The 20,687-nt window shown below is 47.2% G+C and overlaps 1 protein-coding gene across 3 annotated transcripts in view; it reads left to right on the top strand.

Annotated features, from left to right (window-relative positions):
* The window catches only part of EFR3A (EFR3 homolog A), a 1,080,015-nt gene that overhangs the window by 836,710 nt on the left and 222,618 nt on the right, over window positions 1-20,687 (top strand). For all 3 annotated transcript variants that reach the window (XM_085604916.1, XM_085604915.1, XM_085604914.1), the window contains one exon: window positions 5,687-5,848. In XM_085604916.1, coding sequence (XP_085461042.1) covers window positions 5,687-5,848 — 162 coding nt within the window. The remainder of the gene's footprint in view (window positions 1-5,686; window positions 5,849-20,687) is intronic.

The raw sequence follows: 20,687 nt of genomic DNA, 5'->3' as shown, positions 1-20,687 counted from the left end.
GAGGTCACATAAGACCCGCCCACGTCTGTTTTTTCCTTTTCCACGTGCAACGCGGATCCGATCCTTGCTACGGGCCTGTATAGGGGCCCTTTTTCTTCCATTTCCTTTTGGTGGAACAGTGTGCGAATGCCTTCGGGCTTCAAAACTTGCACGTTTTGTGGGCGTCTTATGTCGGCGACGGACCCTCACCTCATTTGTATGTGGTGTTTGGGGGAGGGTCACGGCACCACAGATTGTGCGGCGTGCCAACAGTTGAAGCCGAAGTCGCGGCGGGAGCACCGAATGAAACTTCTCTCGGCGCTTCTCTCCAGGTCGACGTCCTCCCCTCGGTCTGCTTCGGCGGACGGCTTCAGATACGGCCGTCGTCGTCGTCCTCGCCCTTCTCCGATGTCACGTGAGCGTCGCTCCCCGGTGGGTAAGTGTCGCAGTTTGTCCCCAGGGGCTGGTTTCTGGCCTACCGGGGGCGTGGACTCTCCGCGGGTGATGCAGCCCCGCGTGTCATCCTATCCACCGTTTCCCGGTGTTGGGGCGTCCAGAGTCCAAATGGAGACATACGCGGCGGCTTTGCAGGCCTCGCTGACGTCTCCTCCTCCTTCCCCTCCTGGGGCATCGGCGGATTCCTCGCCCTGCGCAGGGCCTACCGCGGTGCCGGTGCCGGCGGTGGCTCCGGCGCCGACTGATTAGGATCCAGGCTTGGAGGATGTGGTGCTGTTGGGGTGCTGCTCCTCTGGGGCACCTCCTTCAGGCCACGCCGCAAACTCCTGCGGGGGTCCCTGTGGTGTCGCGGCAGGTCGCCGGGGCTCGGGTCGCATCCCCGAGCCCCTCTCGGTCCTTTGACAAGGTAGTCCTGTCTAAGGCTGAGGTGACGCCGCTATGGCGCAGGCAGCAGCTGGAATGTGCAGAGCCACAGGGGTCGGTGAACCCTCCTCTTCCCGCTCCGGGTCGAGGCCGTGGGAGGTCCCCTCGTCCCTCTCCGGGCTCCTCTCGTCCCTCCCCACAGGCGGCTGCCTCGTCGGAGGGCGAGTCAGAGGTTGAATCGTCCCTGGCGCCGCCACATGGGTTGCCGAGCGATCTTCGCCTCATTCTGGGTCGCGGCTGGCGGAGGTCTTCGTGCCACTCCCCAGGCCCGTCTCGTTCCCCCACGCAGGGGGCTTCCTCGGCGGGGGTCGTGTCGGCATCATTCTGGTGCTGCCCCAGAGCCCGTGCGGCTCCAGCTCTACTCCGGTCTCCGCTCCGGTCTCCGGTGCGGGGTGACTTGGAGGCACCTTGTCTGGTGACACCGGATGGTGCCGACGTCCTGCCTCAGGCAGCGGACTCTATGGCTCCGCGCAGGAGTCGTACCGCGGATTCGTCTTCGGACACTCCTTCCTCTCCGGAGGCAGGCTGTATATTGGTGTCGTCCTCCCCGGAGACTGGTCGCCGTGTGGTGTCTTTCTCACCAGCATCGAAGGGCGGCTCCCCGCCCTTCCTGAGGCAGAGGTGTTCGTAGGAAGAGCGGCAGGTTCCTCATTCTTCGGCTCCTTCTGACTTCCAGGTCTGGCCCTTGCCCGTCCCGCTTGGCCTTGGGGACGGCCGCCTTAGTTTGCTGCCGTCGCCCACAGAGGAGCTGCTTTCACCACCGCGGGGCCCTACGGTGGCGGGTGCAGCCTTCGCTCACGCGGTGTCCACAGCTGTGGGCTTCCTGTGCATGGGTGACCCGGTGGCTCACTTTCCGGCGGACCATCTATTGGAGGTCCTCCACCAGGGCTCTGGTGGGAGGGAAGTCTTACTTCCCTTCGATGGTTCGCTCCTTTCTTCCTTGACGGGGGCTTGGAGGCGTCCTGCCTCACGGAACTCGGTGCCTCAGCATCTTCTGCACCGGCACCGCGTGACCCGGCGTGTCTTTCCCTTAACCCTCTCAGCCGCCAGCCCCCTTTTGCGGACTGCTTTTCCCTCCCTGCCTCCACTGTTGACTCCGCCGTTCCGAGAGGCCCGCTGGCTGGTCTCTTGGGGGCACAACATGTTCGCCTCGACCAGCGCGGTCCTGCGGGTCATTAACACCTTGTGTGTGCTGGCTAGGGCCTCCTCCTGTTTGTGGGACTCGGCTGAGTCTCTGGGCTCTGCAGCGTCCCAGGAGTCTGGTCAGGTGGACTTACGCCATCATGCATTGGATGGCCGGGAGCTTGCAGCGTTTATTGTTCGCTCCGCTCTGGACATCTCAGAGGTGCTGGACCAGGCCATGGCTTCCTCAGTCGCTCTCCGTCGCCATGCTTGGCTTTGGGATGGAGTATTCCCTGAGAATATTCTGGAGCGACTCATCGACCTTCTGTTTGATGGGAGCCTGTTGTTCCATGCCCCGGCCGACTCCGCCATCCAAATGCTCTTGGCGGGGCTCCTTCCTCCTCCTTCTCCTCCGTCCCCTCCTCAGTGACTTCTGAGTTGGTTCGATTCTGGGCTTTCTTAGGCCGGTTGTTCTGGCTGTGGAGTGTGTTTTCTGGCCGTTAACATCCTTCCTTGGGACTTTGACATTGTTGGTTGCTGGACGGCCCTTGTGTTGATTGTGTGGGTTCTGCAGAAGTTGTTGCGCAGACTTGGCCCTGAAATTGGGCCTTCTGCTTTGCTTGGGCTGCTTATCACGCCGTCAGCGGGGGTGTTTTTTCCCTGTGGCTCTTTTGTTTTTCTTCTGCTGCAGAAGTTCTTCCAAAGAGGGATCCCATATCTTGGGACTTAACGTACCCTATGTGGGGTAGTGGTAGCTGTGAGGCTTCTGGTCACCTTTGGGTGCCTGTTCTCCATGGCGTTCAGGTAGGTTGCTTTTGCTTCCTGAGGTCCTGTGCGTGGCCACTCATAGTGGTGTGCCTGGGCATCTCCTCCTCTCCCTGCTCCTGTCTTGAGGTCTGGAATGATCCTTTACGGCCTGCCCTTCCTCCGCTATTCTGCGAGGACCCTTGGTTTGTCTTCGGTAGTCGCCTCCTGGTGGGGGGTTGTGTCTCCTTTGAGTGCCTTCCTTGTTCTTGACAGGTGGCTCCGTCTGGGGGCGGTTCATTCCTCCTCTGGTCCTTTGGAGGATGGGGTTCTGGTGCTCCGGTGCCCTGCTGCTCTGGCTACTCCAGGTTTGGGGGGGATTGCTTTCTATCCCTGTCCTCCCTCCCCTCTCTTCCTTCCATTGCTATCCTCTGATTAAGGGTCCTCTGGCCTTGTCCCTTGTGGGTGGTTGCCCTCTAGGTTGGGGTGACTTGGAGGTTTGTAGTCCCTGTCTGTCTTGGGACTGGTCCCATTCCTGGATGGGGGGGGGGGGGGGGCGGGGGTTTACTACGTGTGCCATGACTTTTACGTATGTACTTTGCCTCCGGGGCACAGGGATGGGAGGTTGTCTATGTGCTGGCGGGGTGACTGCGCAGGTTTCTGCTTGTTCTTCTTTCCCTGCCCTTGGGTTCTGTGGTGTTGGCACTACTCTGGTGGTGGTGTTAGTCACCATTCCTTTCCAATTTTTCTGCTCTTCGCTCGCTGTTCCCATGCTTCAACAGTTTTTTTTCTGGTGGTTCCGCGTTGTGATGCGGAAAAGTTCTCCGAAGAAAACTGGCGTAGGCGCGCCGGAGCGGGTCTTATGTGACCTCGGACGACGCCTGGGCGAATTCGCGTGATGTCGCCCTGCCCCCGGCGCGCAGGGATGCTGTGGCAAAAAAGTTTCCAGATCCAGTCTCACGCCTGGGGATAATTCTACATGAAGGAATCTGCGGCTAGAATGGTCTCTACCAGATACATCATTACCGAAGGTAAGTAACTCGTACTTCTTGACCGGATATATTTGGCTGGTTGAGAATTGATGAAATAATAAAAATTGTAAATTCTGTAATAGATAAATCCAATAACTATTGCTTTTTAATAGACTCAGCCTTTCTTAAAAGACTGTATTTTTGTTCTCCACTCTGTTTAAAGGTCCCTTATGCCTCATTTAATTTGTATTTATTTGGTTGATACATGGATTAGAAGTAATGTGTAGAGGTTACATCAAATATGATACATAGTATTTGTATAGTGAGACGGACAAAAAGTTATATATTTACATTGAGCATGAAGGGTGTAATCCTTGAATTGGAGAAGATCGTTTTGGGAAATATATTAGGTAGAGGCTGGGTTGAGGCAGATCTGAAATCGAGGAGGAGGATACTCAATATTGCTTCAAAACTTCAAAATCAGTGCTTGTAGAAATTGTACTACTCCATTATTAGTTCTAAAAATAATAAAATTGGTAAAGTATCGCTTCCCATTATGTTCGTTTCCAAAATATATCAAATGAGTGACGGGGGTTAGGGATTGGGGGGGCTAAGATTAAAGGTTTTCTTTACAGGGTTAAGGGTGAGGCATACAGTTTACAAAATAAGATTATTGAGTTAATGCTATAGAATTGAGGGTTATAGTGGTTAATCCTATTTGGTAGGGGGTTTAAGGGTTTGGGGATAAGGTTACACATTAGGGTCTAGGGTATATGGGCTAGGAGACTAGTGTTAAGGATTAGGGCATATGAATTAAGGGTATAATGCTAACACGTGATTACATTTATGTACAGTTACAGGTGGAAATGTGTTTGATTTTAGATGTGTTGGCGGATCTTTTTTTACAGAAGCACTTCACTTAATTCATTTTGATTTAAGACATGTCAATTTCGAAGTATTGCAGCTTGAAGTGTTAAAATAAACTGATACTATTTCTTAGAAAAAACAAAAAATCGAATTAAGCTCATGTACACAAATATTTAAATTGTGGGGTGCGAAGATGGTGGTATTCTGGGTGTTGTGAAGTGCAGTAGGTTTGTTGACTGAGCGGGGGGGGCAGGTATATAGAGGGGACTTTTCTACACCTCAAGGTATGATGTGTGTATGGACAGTAAATAGTAATTTGGGGACATTTAAATAGGGCACAGATGGCAAAGTTGGAGACTAGCTCAAGGAGTTTGAAAGAGTAATAAGGCAGACTCGGGGAGGGGGGTAGGTTGCTAATGTAGATGGGCTTTCTGTGCCATTGTCTTGTAGTAAAACAGTGTTAGATGCAGCAGGTTTCTTCAGTTGTGCTTTGAGTAGTGGATGGTGAGGGAGCTCAAGGTGATGGGGTCAATATTTATATTTACTGATACCCAAGTTTTTATTTTAAGGTGATTGAGAGGATCACATTGGGAGGGGAAAAGATGTGAGACGTACTGGTTTGGTTGCAGTGAAAAAAAAAAAAAAAATTATATGAATAATGACTTGGATAAGCATTAGCCATCTGTGGGCATCAAGTCCATTAGTGGATGAAAGTGTTCAAATGTGCTGCAATGAAGCAGTGACCAAGAGGATAGAAAAGAAGATTGTGAATTTATAGGAAAAGAAATGCATAAAAATAATTCAGCATGTAATGTTAAAGCGGACCACATGGAGAAGAGAGGTCAAAACAGAATCTTGATAGACATCCACTGGTAACAATACTTCTTTGTTACTCGCATTTTGGGATTCTTTCTAATTTCTGTCTATCCAGTCATCTAGGTTTGTACTCAGATACGGAGGAGTGTATTGGTGCAGTGCTGAAGTCTCAAAGATGAATTTCAAGTCTCATATTGTAGGAGTATTTAGGTCATCCAGTCTACCTAATATTTACATAACTTCCATTTGATCACAAATGACTGTTGTGTCCTCCTTGAAGTATACTAATTTACTAATGCTTTTTTCAGCATGGTCCACAGCTGTACAGGCATATTTACCTGGGCTGTAAAGAAGATGACAATGTCCACAAGAACTTCGAGCTGTTGTATACTACACTGGCCCTTTTGACCATTGAACTGGCAAATGAAGAAGTGGTTATCGACCTTATTCGGCTCTCAATTGCCTTGCAGGTATGTTTCATGATTAACATCCTACTTTATTATGATAGTGGAATTCATGTCTGTGTACATACACCTGGGTATTATTATAATCCATTTGCTAAATCCAGATTTTCTACTGGTGTGCATCAGAGCATGGCACATTTCCATAAACTGAATTTTATTTTTTTATAGCAATTGCCACAATATTGCATAGCCATACACATATGGATAATAACAATTAGACAAATACACTACATGACAGACATTACTATGATTTTGTTTTAGAATATTCCCTTACACTGCAAGCATTTCCCCTAAATCTTCCTGAGCTTTCTTGGGACATCCACTGGTTATATTGAGCACTTCTTCTTGCACAGCACACCAGCCCATCACCTGTTCCAATAGGACCAAGGGAGGAGAGGAGGTGGAGTTCCATTGCTTTTAAATGTCTCTTTTGCACAGCATGGTTCCCATACCCACCAAGGCCCTGTCTCCCATTGTATTGCACACTATATCTAGTACTACCAGGAGGGCCGCCTCATGGGATGAAACCTCCAGTCTCTCCAGCACTTCAGAGGGGGGTGGTATCAGCAGTGGGTCGTTTTGTAAACTGTGTAGCATTCTCAAGAGCAGCATGATTTTGAAAAGGGCTACACGGCCAAGAACCTTTAGAGGGAGCCCAGCCCACCTGTTCATGTCTGTCATGACCCAGGTCATGAGGAGCTTCAACTTGAGGTTCCAAGTTAGGTTTGGTTCAGTCGCTACCTGAATTCCTTGATAACACAAAGCTGAGTCTGTGTGTTGTGAGCAGAAGCAACAGAATCGTTGTCTGCCCCTGTACTTTCAGGGGACCTGAACTGACTTGGGCCAGTTGATAGACCTACCCGATGCTTTGCCATACAGAGTAAGTATTTGGAGCAATTGTGGGATAATGAGGGAAAGGTGGGAGATGAAGGGGACATCGTCCACATATAGGGCTATTCAGTCCTCTTTCTCTGCCCCAGTCAAATCCCCATATCTGCGCATGGCAGCATATCCATGCCATCAGGGGTTCTGTGGCAGGGCAAATAGGAGAGGGAATAAAGGACAGCCTTGGCACGTGCCTTGGCCTATCGCGAAGAGGGTGCCGTTGATGCAGGCTTAGGGATGTGAGTACAATACTTTGACATGCGATCAGAATTTAGGGCCCAACCCTACTTTTGCCATCACCTCCTCAATAAAAATTCCCAACTCACAGAGTCAAAGGCTTTATCAAAGTCTATGAGTAGGAGAGCGGTCTGGTCTCCAAGCAGAGAGATTCGGTTCAGGGTTACATATAATCATCTGAGACCGTACTTGGTGCTCCTGTTGGGCATTAGCCTGCAGTGACCAGAGAGAATCAACTGCAGGAGGATCATAGTGCAATTTTTTATTTCAGAGTTAATAAGAGATATAGGACGGTAAGGCAAGCACTGGTCTGATGTTCGGTCTTGTTTCAGCAACACCACTACGGTGGCCATGTCAAGTTCAGGTTGGAAGTATGTTTTGTCAATGGCTTCTTGGTACAGCTGAAGAAGATGGGGGTGGAGGGGTAGGAATGTTTGGAAATAACAATAGTAGTTCATGGGAAAGCCATCTGGGCCAGGGGATTTCCCTGAGCTCAGTACTAGTGTAATTTCTTCTGTCGAAAGAGATAGGACTAGATCAGCCCCGTCAAGATCATTCCTTCTCAGCATTGGGATGACAGTCACCAGTGGGGACTAGATTTCCCTCTGGGGTCGCCTGCGTGGTTCATACAATCTCTCATAGTATGCCACAAAGCCTCTGCTATGTTAGGGGATGCCATGGCTTCATTTCAGCCTATGGTCGTGATTGACAGGACAGTCCGGGAGGCGGCGTCTTTCATCGCCAGCCAGTAAAGGAGTTTCCCTGATTCATATCCCCATTCGTAGATCCCATTTGTTGACACCAGCCAACACTGACATGCCTCGTCAAGAGCCAGTTGCCTTAGAGACTCCTTCTTCAGTGCCAAAAGATGGTGATCAGATCGGAGATGTTATCTGTTGGAAAATGGCCCTCTCTGAAGGGTCACCCCAAACCTTTTTTGCCATCCTCATCGTTTTGGTGAATCTTTTTCCCTGTTTGGAGTATTTTTTGTGGTGTATTCATTGTGTTTCTGTGTGTGTGTGTGTGTTGCACAAATACTTTACACATTGCCTCCATAGATACGCCAGACTGCTCTGTGCCCAGCTACCAGAGGATCAGCACAGGCTATCTTTTAGTGTGCACTTAACTTCCCTTGACTAGAGTGGCGATTCCTGCCTGGCCTGAGTTTATACCTCAGCCAACCAGGAATCCCATTTCTAACATTGGTGATCAGTGAGGAGGACAGGACATTTTGTGCAATATCATATAGTAACACATTGTTTACTACAACTCTATACTAATACCAATTTGAATTTTTGTTCAGTTGTCCCTAATTAACCTTTGGGGTTTCTCTGCTAAATTATGTCTCATTCTGGAGAAGTAGTACCTGCACCTGAAGTTGTGGAGTTTAATTTGGCCCAGTTAGAGTCTTATACTGTGGCTCAGATGAAGATCTTTTGCAAGGAATTTTAGGTTTCTATAAGGGTCTACACCAGGAAGGTGGAGCTGCAGAAAGCCATAAGAAAATCATTGGCCAGATAACTGTTTGTCCTTGAGAAAACCATCAATAAAATCGGTTAAAAAAAGAAAGCCATAAAGGCCTGGGCGGAAACCCAGGTTGCAGGGGGTGATGACCCTGTTGAGGAGTGGGAAATTCCTGAGGAAGAGGATGTGCTGATTTTGGAGCTTAAGGTGGCTCTAGAACTGCCTATAAGGTGGGGGCAGCAAAATGCTGGAAGCAGTGGTGGTTCCCAGGGCAGGGAGCAGTGTCTCCTCAAGGAACCTGTCCCCAGATGAGCAGGCAGACAGAAAGGAGGAAAGATAGTTGAAGTTGGAGCTAACTAAGCTTGAGAAAGAGCAGGCTCTAGCTGAGAGGAGGTTAGCTATGGAGATGAGGAAGCGCTCCCATGAGGTAAGCCTCAGCTGAATGCAAGAGCCCTAGAAGTATGGTCCAGCAACAGTAATGGTGGCAGCATACCTGCAGTGTCTTCCCATGAGTCAGCATTCAGAATACCAAAGGATTTGGTGCCCAATTATGTGGTGGGACTGATGTGGACAAGTGCAGCCTATGAAGTCGCTCTAAGATTGCACAAGGTCTCAGAGGCATTTGGGAGTGGTAGTCTATGGTGGTATATGCTCACAGTGAGGAGGGACACTTTTTACACTAGAGGTGGGGCCCAGACATGCCACACTGCGATGAAGGCCATCTTGCCCAGTACGTTTTGGCTGACCTCTGAAAAGTAAAGACAACGATTTAGGGCCAGCCACAAGCTATCCACACAGAGCTGGGTTGATTGCAAAGACTATGCTGGCAAGGCACTGAAGGGCTGGGTGAGGGGCAGCAAGGGTGATGTTTCCTATGGACTGTTCTATTTAATTTTAGAGGAGTACATGCTAGATATTTGTTTCACAGAGCTGTACTAACACCTTGTGGATAGTAAGCTTTCTGACCCCAGGAAGCTTGCTGAGGAGGCGGACATCTGGGTCACTAACAGAGTGTCCAGAAAGGTATCTGGAGGTGGCCCCAAGAAGGGTGGTTCAGGTGCCTCCCAACAGAGTGAGGGGGAGGTCCAGAGAGACCCTGACGGGTTCCAGGCTAAGGGGGAAGTAAAGGGTTCCCATGTCCCTTCTGAGAAGAGGCCGGGAGGTTATGATGGACGGTGGCCCCAGGTACCTCATTTCCAACCCCACTGCTTTGGTTGTTCTCAATTGGTACATAAGCAGGGGGACTCTGTCTGTCTAAAGAAGCCACCCTCTGGTGGGAACCCTACAGGGGTGGCCAATGTGACCTTAGAGGAAAGTAGTCCCCAGGGGCAGGTCATAGACCATGCCATGATCTCTCTCAGCTGGGAAATTGACTCAAAGGGTGAGCTGGTGATCCCTGAGGGTAGGAGTCGTCACTTCCAACAGAATGGAGTGAATGGGGTCCCAGTCACTGCTCTAATGGATACCAGGCTAGCAGGACCATAGTTGTCGAAGAGCTAGTCTCTATTTCAAACAACAAAGTCTGCGAGTCTAACAGACTCTCCAAAAGGAGATCTAGAGCACTAAAAGTACAAGTAAATTGCTCCTACTAAAACATGGAAGGAGTCCTATTTAAGAGGACGGAATCCCATCACCCATCGAGGTGGCATGCTTCATCATCTGTGATCTCGTCTTGGTTCCAAATCCTAGTGCAACCAAGGGCTACAACCACCTCACTGTGAGGTAGGAGCTCAGGGATGTTTTGGTAGATCAGATTGTTGGATCTACTAAAATCTGTATAGATGTGAGGCGAATTGAAGTGCAAAAATTGTTGTGAAAAAGTGAAGTTAAAATTGGCTACTAGGAGAAAAAGGACATTTTAATAATTATCTCCTGGAGTTAATATTAAAAATCAGTGCAAGTGTGATCTGAACAAATTATCGAGCTCACAGGTCTATACAGAGGGTCTACATGTTTCGGTCATGATGATCAGTCTTTAATCGCGGCCTTCTTCAGGACCTAGATGACTATTGCTACTGCAAATACGCAGAAAAAAAATACTATAAAGTAGTAAAATTGGAACGGTACAACATACAATCACTTGTGATATTCTATGTTTTGCAAAGATCTACAGGATTTGTTGTCATCACCTGTGAAAGAGAAAAACATGGCGATAAAACTAATCCATGACAAAAAGGAGAAGAATGAATAATTGTACTATACTTAGTGCTCTAAATCATGGAACAAATTGCTTAATATTATTCCAAGATTGTAACAAATGCCATTAGCACTGAAAAATAAATGAAAAAATATACCTTACCTGTTATTACACAGGTGGATACCTCACCTGGCGACAGCTCAGGACAGGAGGCCCCGCTCTATTAAAAAGAAAAATTGATTATAGTTACAAGCAGTGTACCACAAAGCAGTTTTACAAATATTTTGTGTCAACTTCATCCATATAATCTTGACGAAACCATGTAAAAACACATGGAAGTATAATCTAACATTTATCTAGTCTAACATCATTTATTTGCTTCTGGCCATGGGAGCTAGTCTTCCCAGATTAGTACACCGCCATGTGTGTAGAGTGACTCCAACCTATGGGCAGGACTTTTTCCGCCCTATGGCCCTGGTGTCCCTAGAGTGGGATGATGGGGTGACTATGCCTAGGTAGTCCCTAGTTCTGCTATAAAGTGTATGATCATCCATTGGTAAAGGGAGTATCAGTTGCCCTTAATTGTTCTGGAGCTCATTGGTGTAAAACTGCCACCAGTGGTTAGCACATACTATCATGTGCTTGTGTGTCTCACAAGTCTCCCTATATCAACATTAACTGTTTGTATCACCCAAGTGTTGTGACACAGTATCACACATGACTCACTGATTCCAGTGGTGCTAAAGTGTATATACCATCCTAATCCCCATAAAAATATTCCTAAAACCAAAATACATTCATCAGATTCCGAATATTTGTTATCTTCTATATTTGTGTGAGAGATACATTTTGAAATATCTCTTACCCAACACGAAACCGATCTCAGGTATACATTCCATATAAATCCAGTCCAATCAATATAACCAGTATGTGCAAGTGAGTTTATATATAGGTAAGTTTCTGTAAAAAGAGAAATGTGTATGTTGTAAAACAATTACTTTAAATAAACCTACATTAGCAACACTTTATTAAAACAAATATATGCTAGCATGGTCTTTAATATTAGTTATCCACATCAAACAAAATTCTGTTTTCTCTCCAAATAAAGTCACACAATGTAACATTAACCAACATATGAGATTTGGCAATCTAGACGGTCTATGTATGCTCACGAAATTCTGGTATTTTCTACCTTCTATTTGCTGTGTGCTACTCAGCAGCTCTTTTGACTGCATAAGCTTGAGATGTTGCCCAAATATGCATGTATCTCATATCAGTCCATAGCTGTATTACCTATTTCCTAATGCCGCCAAAGGCTAACAACAAAGTTTTGCGGTGATTCCTACATCACAGCCATGTGTTATAGTTCAATTCACCATCATGCAGCACATACTTGAGTAAACCTCACGGGGGACTACTATGTTTCTCACATACTTCTTTAGCCAACGTCCAAAATCTCCCGACCCTTTTTCTTACTACGAGGAGACGCGTTATTGATTAGCAGCATTCTGAGTCAGCGCCATCTTGAAATTTCTTTATATACTAAAAAAAAATTGCATGAAAAAATGCTGTGACGAATTTCCTGTTCCAAACCACTAGCAACCCATATCTAAATTGGCAGCCTTCTTGTAGTGATCGGCTAGGTCACCCTTTCAGTATAGAATAAGCTTGCAGCTCATTGTTGCTACAATAGAAGTAATAGAGTGACTTAAGAAACTTTCATTTATACCATAATATGCGGTGTGAAACATTCCGTGGGTCCAGATACAATATGTATTCTATTAATACATAATGGTGTGTGTTTTTGTGATCCGTAAGCTGGTGAGTTTGAAAATAGGCAAAAGTCCCCCAAAACAAAGGGGTGCAGCACTGGCATGTCTTCATATAACGATGTTCAATACATTAACACTTTATTCTACATTGTTATGTTAATTGTAAGCTAAGTGGTTACATACATAGTAAGAAATGTAAAAGGTATTTCATTTAGTACATGCACTATATTCATCTTCTAGTTATTGTAGGTTCCCTTCTCCAAATTATCAAAATTACTGTGGTTGTTTAGTCCAAACAATAAGTTCCAAACAAGCATATATCCAGATGTCTAAACTTAGTATTAGATTACAGATTTCATCGCATGTATACCTGGCTTCACATTTATAGTGACATTATGCTATGTTGGTAATAATGGTTTTATAACAACTTCAGATCAAAATCAAACCAATTAGTAAGTCAAATTCAGCATCATAGTACATCCCATCTCATTCTCCAAGTAAGTAATACAGTTCATTGTCTATATTGATACACTCTTCTACAGCTTTCAAACGTAGAATCCAAAGTACCTCTTTCCATCTTAAATGTAATTCTCTATTACCTCCTGTTTAATCTCGTGGTATCATTTCTAGGCCATGAAATTGAAAACCCCTGTGTTATCTTGTTGAGTGCATGTCAAAGTATGAAAAGCAAAAGAAAAGTATAAATTGTACTACACGGTTTGTAGAGTATGTCATGATTTGTAAATGCAATAAGATGTATGTGGGCAGCATGGTCGAAATGATTAAAGAAAGAGTGAAGGAACATTTCAGAGCAGTGAAACAAGGGGACCCAAAATACCCTTTTGCCCTACATACTTTGACATGCACACAACAGGTTAAACGGAGGTTTTCAATTTCATGGCCTAGAAATGATACCACGAGATTAAAGAGGAGATGATAGGCAGACGAGGGTATTAATATGGACCTTGAACTGTATTACTTCCTTGGAGAATAAGATGGGAGATGGGATGCACTATGATGCAGAATTTTAGTTACTAATTGTTTTGATTTTGATCTGAAATTGTTATGCAACCATTATTAACCAACATTGCATTATGTCACTATGAATATGAAGCTAGGTATACATTGAATTAAATTTGGAATCTAATATTAAGTTGCAGACTTTTGTTTATTTTCAAACTCTCACCTGCATACGGATCACACACACTGCTATGTATTAATAAAATACATTTTTTAAAACATATTTGTATTGACATTTTGTAAGTTTATTACAATTACACAAGCAATAGTTGCATCATTTTTCAGTACAATTCCCTTTTATTGCTTCGACCGGGGTGCATAAATTTCCTCCCAGGGGTATTGCATGTCATCATATATCTTGCACGTACGCTTACTGACCACCACTCTTTACGTGCCCACCGGCCCCCAGCCTGATTATATTAGCGCTTTTCATAGTCCCCGTCTACCGCTCTTCCCAGCATTTTCTCGGCGGGCGGTTCTAGCTACTGCCCAGGATTCAGGTAATGTCCTCATCAATGTTACTCTTACACCAATAACTATAAACAGTTCAACCATTAAAGAAGAAAAAGAAAAAAGGAAACGAAAAAAAAGGAAAATTTGTAAAATACGGCATGCATAGGGGGGCAGTGTACCCTCCGATGCTAACGATGCACTCGTTAATCCTATCAATTACATGATATGTTCTGCACAGTGCGTGGGTCCTCCCAGGGGTGTGGGGGATGGGGAGGTTGCTGTCTCCCCATCCACCAACCCCACTCTCTCCTGCACCGTCTGTCTTTCCCCTCACTAGGGCTACCGGTTCACCTTATTGTGGCGGATAGACCTTGCAGGCTCCCTCCTTGTGGGTCCAAGGCCGTCTGTGTGGGAACATGCAAATAACTCTGTCACTCCCAGACTCCCCCGCAGTTGCTTGTTCCCGCTCTGGGTTTTAGTTCGCCAGCACTTCTTTCTATAAGTCTGCTATCAGACGTGTCTGGATGCCCCTCGCTTCCTCCCAACTCAGGGCACTGCCCTCCGCTCCTGCCCAACTGATAACTTCCCTGTTCCAACTGGCCCAGTGGAGCATTTCCACACCAGCGCTATCCGTCTCTTAGCTAGGCCCAGGGCCAGGTCTATAAATCGATTCCCCACCTTTTGTTTGGGAGGGCGCGGGAGGAGCCCTAACAAACAGACTTCCAAAGTCAGCGCCAGCTCCCTCCCCAGTGCCTTCTTAATCTTATCCAGGATTTCTGCCCAGTACCCCTTCACGACTCCACAACTCTAGGCCATGTGTCTAAACCCAGCATCTACATAAGCACACCTCGGGCACTTCCTCAGCGTGCCACCATCTGTACCATTGAGTCTGTGAGGCATCATATAAACCATATGGAGGTAGTTAAACTACGTATATTGAAGTCTGTTGTTCCTCGATATTTTCTTGTGGTACCTCATTATTTTCCCCCATTTTCCTATCAGTGAACTCCCTGCCTAGCGCCCTTTCCCATTTACCACGGAGAGCCCCCATAGGGATAACGGACGCGGCAACCAGGCCCTCCCGATGCCACTTCACTTGGTGACCCGCAATGCCCAAAGTGGTCCGTGCATGCAGCACTGGGTGAGTCGCTGGTTCATCCCTACTTACACCCCAAAGCCAATCAAAAGTACGAACCAAAGCTTCGTACTGCAGGAACTGACCGGGAGAAATGCCATAGTTATCCATAAAGTCCGTACACAAGACTATGGAGCCATCTTGGTAACAATCACCCACCGTATCTAAGCTCACCTCTGTCCATGACCCCATCTGTTCCGCCGTGAACACTTTCACCGGCTCTCCATGATCAAGCCCAACCAGAGGCAGTGCGGGGGGAGTACCACGGGGTCCCACCCAGCCTACGGACACAGTGTTGCCAGGTGTCTATGGCTGTACGCTGCAATACCGACTTATATGGGAAAATAACTGCCGCTCTCAGTAATTTAGCCAACAATGCGTCCGGCTTACCATTAGGTTCCATCAGCCATTTTCCCGCTTCATTCACTCCCTCCACCCATTGTGCTAGACACTGTAGCTGGGCAGCCAACATATACAGTTCGAAGTCCGGCACACCCAGGCCTCCTTCCGCCATTGGGCGCTGCAACGTCCGCAGGGAGACCCTTCGTGTGTCATCCCCCATATCAAATCCCTCACCAAGGCATTCAATGGTCTGAACCACCCTCGGGGGCATCAGGGTCAGTAAATTAACAAAAAAATACAACAGTCTTGGCAGCAGGACCATCTTAAGGAGGGAGCTTCGAGCCATGATTGGCAATTGCAGTGAGCGCCAGAAGTGTACACAGGTCCCGAGCGACCGTAGCACCCTATCCAGATTCCCTTCCTGTAGGTCTTCCAGAGAATGGAAAACATGTATTCCCAAATATTTGATAGAATGGGGAGCCCAATTAATGTCGATCGGCAGTATCCCCGGCCGAGGTTCCGGTCCCAATAGAGGGAACAGGTAGGTCTTCTTCTTATTCACCCGTAAGCCCGACAATGCCTCAAATCGTTCCAGTAGTATAGGTGCCGTTGAGGTGACAGGTACAGCCTCTCCCAGGTAGACCAGCAGGTCGTTAGCATACAATGAAATCATATGCATCCGCACCTTCTAATGCAAGTCCTATCCCCGCTCCACCCTGCCGGATCAGCTCCGCCAGTAGTTCGATTGCCAGGGCAAATAAGAGTGGGCACCCCTGCCGAGTACCCTGTTGTATCAGGTATTGAGAGGACACAGATTTCCTGGTTCTGACCTGCGCTTTCGGCGACGTATACAACAGTCGAACCCACTTCTCCCAGCCCTCCCGATGGCCTAACCGTAACATAGTCTCAAAAAGTTACTCCCATCTTACTATATCGAAGGCCTTTTCTAAGTCGACTGACAGGGCCGCTGCCGAGGGCATGGATCTTGTCTCTTCATGGAACAGAACATAGTACAACCTACGCAGGTTATAGGAGGTATTACGGGAGGGGATGAATCCGTTCTGGTCTGCATGGGTGACGTCGTGCATATGCGAGAGCAATCTCAGCGCCAATATTTTACTGAGGATTTTATAATCCAGGTTGAGCATAGAGAGAGGTCTATAGTCTGTTACTGGAGCGTTCATCTCTTTAGTCTTGGGAGGGGTATCACCAACGCGTCAACTCGGGAAGGACCCCACAGTGCAGGGATTCAGCATATAGAGTCACTAGTATTTGTGCCAATAAGTCCTGATAAGTTACGAAAAACTCTGCCAGGATGCCAACAGGCCCCGGTGTCTTCCCCTTTGCCATGGCTGCAATAGCAGCCCTGACCTCATGCAGGGTCATAGGTCCTCCCAGGTCATCCTGCACTTGTTTGTCCAGCACCTTTAATGGCAAACTTTCCAGGAAGTCCCGGATATCCGAACTGGAGACCGGCCCAGGGTTGGTGTATAACTCCTCATAAAAGATACGGAACAGGGCATTGATGGCCTCAGGGTAATGGACCGACTCCCCGGCATCTGTTTGGACCAGCATAATCGGTGCTCCTCTACCTTCAGGTTTGATCAACCAAGCCAATAGCCGGCCAGCCCTCCCCTCTTCTTTCTGCATTCTGTCTAGGTATTCCCTATAACTGTGGCTCCGCAACCTCTAAGCGCGTCGCTATAGCTAGTGTGAGACTTTTGTAAACGCTCAGCAGAGTCAGTTCCCTGCCCCTGAACATTGTCCGGCTGCCTATTCTGGACTCCATATCCAATAGCTCCTGCCTAATTTCCTCCGCAACACAGTGCCTACTGGCACGGCCTGCTCTGCAGCCACCCAGTGCCAGCTTGTTGGGTCAAATGCAAAAACAACAATTGATGGACAGAATGCAGAACAATGTCATACATTCACCCCAGTACAGAGATCTGGGCCTAAATCCATCGTTTTTTTGCTCACCATGCCATTCCAGTTTGAACCCAGCCATATGCAAATCAGTCTTGACCCTGTGCCCCATGGGAACAGTCCAGCCCGAACTACCAAGCCAGGTCCTCCCTGGACTGGAAACAAGCATCCTAGGACCGGTTTCGGGCTTTCAGCCCTCGTCAGCCAGGATAGCTTGATTCCAGTGGCATGGAGAGCAAGGGACTCACGTCTGAGCATACCCTTCCCACTCGGGGTGACAAATGCAAAAACAACAATTGATGGACAGAATGCAGAACAATGTCATACATTCACCCCAGTACAGAGATCTGGGCCTAAATCCATCGTTTTTTTGCTCACCATGCCATTCCAGTTTGAACCCAGCCATATGCAAATCAGTCTTGACCCTGTGCCCCATGGGAACAGTCCAGCCCGAACTGCCAAGCCAGCATTCCGTCCATCATTTGTTTGTTGTAACGCTTTTCGCCCTAAGTGGGATGGGTATTCCCAGACGTGGGACCCGTGCTCACTACGCCACTGGAGTCAAGCTATCCTGGTTGATGACGGCTGATAGCCAGAAACCGGTCCTAGGATGCTTGATTCCGGTCCAGGGAAGACATGGCTTGGCAGTTCGGGCTGGACTGTTCCCATGAGGCACAGGGTCAAGACTGATTTGCATATGGCCATGTCTAAACTGGGGTGGTGTAGTGGGCAAAAGAACGATGGATTTAACCCAGATCTCTTGACTGGGGGAGAATGTATGCATTGTCAGCATTCCGTCCATCATTTGTTTGTTGTAAAGCTTGTTGGGTCAAGTCACAGCATGGGGCTCCAGACAGGGCAGGCCTTCTTTGTTTCTTTCTGGCTCTGCCGCAATTCTCCATGGGGTGGATCGCGTCACACGCCCCACTCGGCACCCTTGCACAGTCCTGGGTCTTCCCGATGAGTCTCTTAGGGCCCCAGACCCGTCTGGAGCCCTCACCGGCACCCAGAGAGCCCAAGCAGGATACCTGCCCCCGTCGGGCAGCTTTGTTGTGCCACGCAGCCGGCCTTTAGTCCACACGCAGTGCCTTCGCCTCGAGTCGCAGTATTTCCCGAGGGAGAAAGCTGCCACAGCACTTTTTGCCTTGCTGGTAAGTCTTCAGGTGCCTCCGCTGCACTCCCCAAATCGTTGGATACGGACTGCAGCCCAACGCCCTCCAGCACGTTCTGACCTGCTGACTCCCGGTCGCCGTATGCTCCTGCAGCGCGTCTCGTGAAGGTCCTGGCTTGGACGATTACACACCACTTCTCCCGCTCATCAATGGCCCCCAGCGGGGCCACGGATTGCCGTTGTCGCTGGGAGCTCCGGAGTCTGCTGCCAATTAGCCTCCTCCTCCCCAAAGCTCCGACCGTATCTCTCCTCTACCTTCTCTGCTCTGATACTGCCTCAGGCCGCCATCTTGACTCTGCTGCGGTCTTCCACGTGCTGTTTCAGCTTCGCTCCCCTTTCAACCCCGGACCTCAAAGGAGCGAGAGTACAGTCCCGGGCACCTCCAGCAGGCTGGGCCTCCAGCAATGCGCCCCCAGGCACCGGCTTTCACCACGATATGCAGGAGAATTGGCTCAGCTGGCGCAGAGCTCTCAGCTCACACGTCCGCCGTCGATGGCTCCTAAGCCACGCCCCCTGTATTCATAGAATACATATGGTATATCGACCAACAAAATGTTTCACACCGCGTAGTATGGTATGCATGAGGTTTCCTTTAGCCACTATATAATTTTGATTGTAGAGACAATGAGTTACAAGCTTATTCTATACATTAAAGGGTGACCCAGCCGATCACTACAAGATGGCCACCAGTTTAGATACGGGTTGCCAGTGGTTTGGCACAGGATATTCGTCACCATGCCTTTTCACGTAATTATGTTTAGTATATAAAGAAATTCCAAGATGGCGCAGACTCGGAACGCCGATAATAAAGACGAGCCAAAAACGTGATTGGAGTACTCTCCCCGAGGTAAGAGAATGTGTTGGGAGATTTTGGCCTTTGGCTAGAGAAGTATCTAAGGAACGTAGTAGTCACTCGCGTATGTGCTACACAATGGTGAACTGCCCTATAATACACGGCTGCAATGTAGGAATCACCACAAAACGTAGTTATTGGCCTTTGACGGCATTAAGAAATGGGTAATACGGCTATGGACTGATATGAAATACATGCGTATTTGGGCAGCATCTCGAGTGTATGCAGTCAGCATCTATATGGTAGAAGATGCCAGAATATTGTGAGCGTACATACACCGTCTAGATTGCCGAATTTCTTATGTTGGATATTGCTATATTTTGTGATTATTTGGAGAGAGACTGGAGTTTTGTTTGCTATAGATAACTAATATTATAGACCATGCTAGCATATATTTGTTTTAAGAAGTTGATGTAAATGTGGGTTAAAGTAAAAATTTTTAAACATACACATTTCTCTATTTACAGATACTTACCTATGTATAGACTCACTTGTACATACTTGGTATATTGATTGAACTGGATTTATACAGACCCTATACCTGAGAGTAGATCCGTGTTTGGTAAGAGATATTTTGAAATGCAGCTCTCACATGGATGTAAGATAACAAATATTTAGATTCTGATGATTGAATTTTAGTTTTAGGAATATTTTAATGACGAATAGGATGGTGTACAGACTGTAGCACCACTGGACAAGGTGAACCCATTGTGATACTGTATGACAACACTTGGGTAATACTCACATTTAACTTTGATATAAGGGGACTTGTGAGACACACAGGCACAGGATATTATGTGCTAATCACTGGTAGCAGTTTTACACTAATGAGCTCAAGAACAATTAAGGGGAACTGGTTCTCTCTTTACCTATGGATGATCATACACTTTGCAGGCTAACGTTTTGAACATGTGGTGAAAATGTGGGGTCCCTTACCCATGGTGATGAGATATATATATTATTTCTAGTACTTCTCACTTATATAATGTATTATCTACGATTTTAGTCCTGAAGTAGTCCGCTGCAATATTTCAGCGACAAAATACTTGTTGGCAAGGACATTGTATGCTGTACATGAAAATTAAGAATTGAAAATAAAAGAATAAAACTACTTACACCACAATCTCGAGGGAGTTGCTCAGTGCTGGGAGAATATATGGAAAGTTTCAGAAAACGGATGAAGAATATGTGAGGGATGTATTTATTTCAGTCATATGTGGATCAGGGATCGGTACTGATCCTCATTTAATTAACACGGTCGACGAGGAGAGCTGCCACAGTGCTGCTTTATAAAAGGAGACTGTAGATACCTCTGTTTATCACCAAACTCCTTACTATGGGAGGCAAGGCCCAATTGTGAGATGTTTGCTCTGGTTAATTTTTCTGTCTATGATTTTGTTTTCTGTTATTATTATTAGAGACACCAGACTAGTTCTTTACTACCTAGAAATGA

The sequence above is a fragment of the Triturus cristatus genome, chromosome 5_1, assembly GCF_964204655.1.
Source record: "Triturus cristatus chromosome 5_1, aTriCri1.1, whole genome shotgun sequence".
NCBI lineage: Eukaryota > Metazoa > Chordata > Amphibia > Caudata > Salamandridae > Triturus > Triturus cristatus.
Note: the sequence above shows the minus strand (reverse complement) of the source record. Positions and strands in the feature narration are given on the sequence as shown.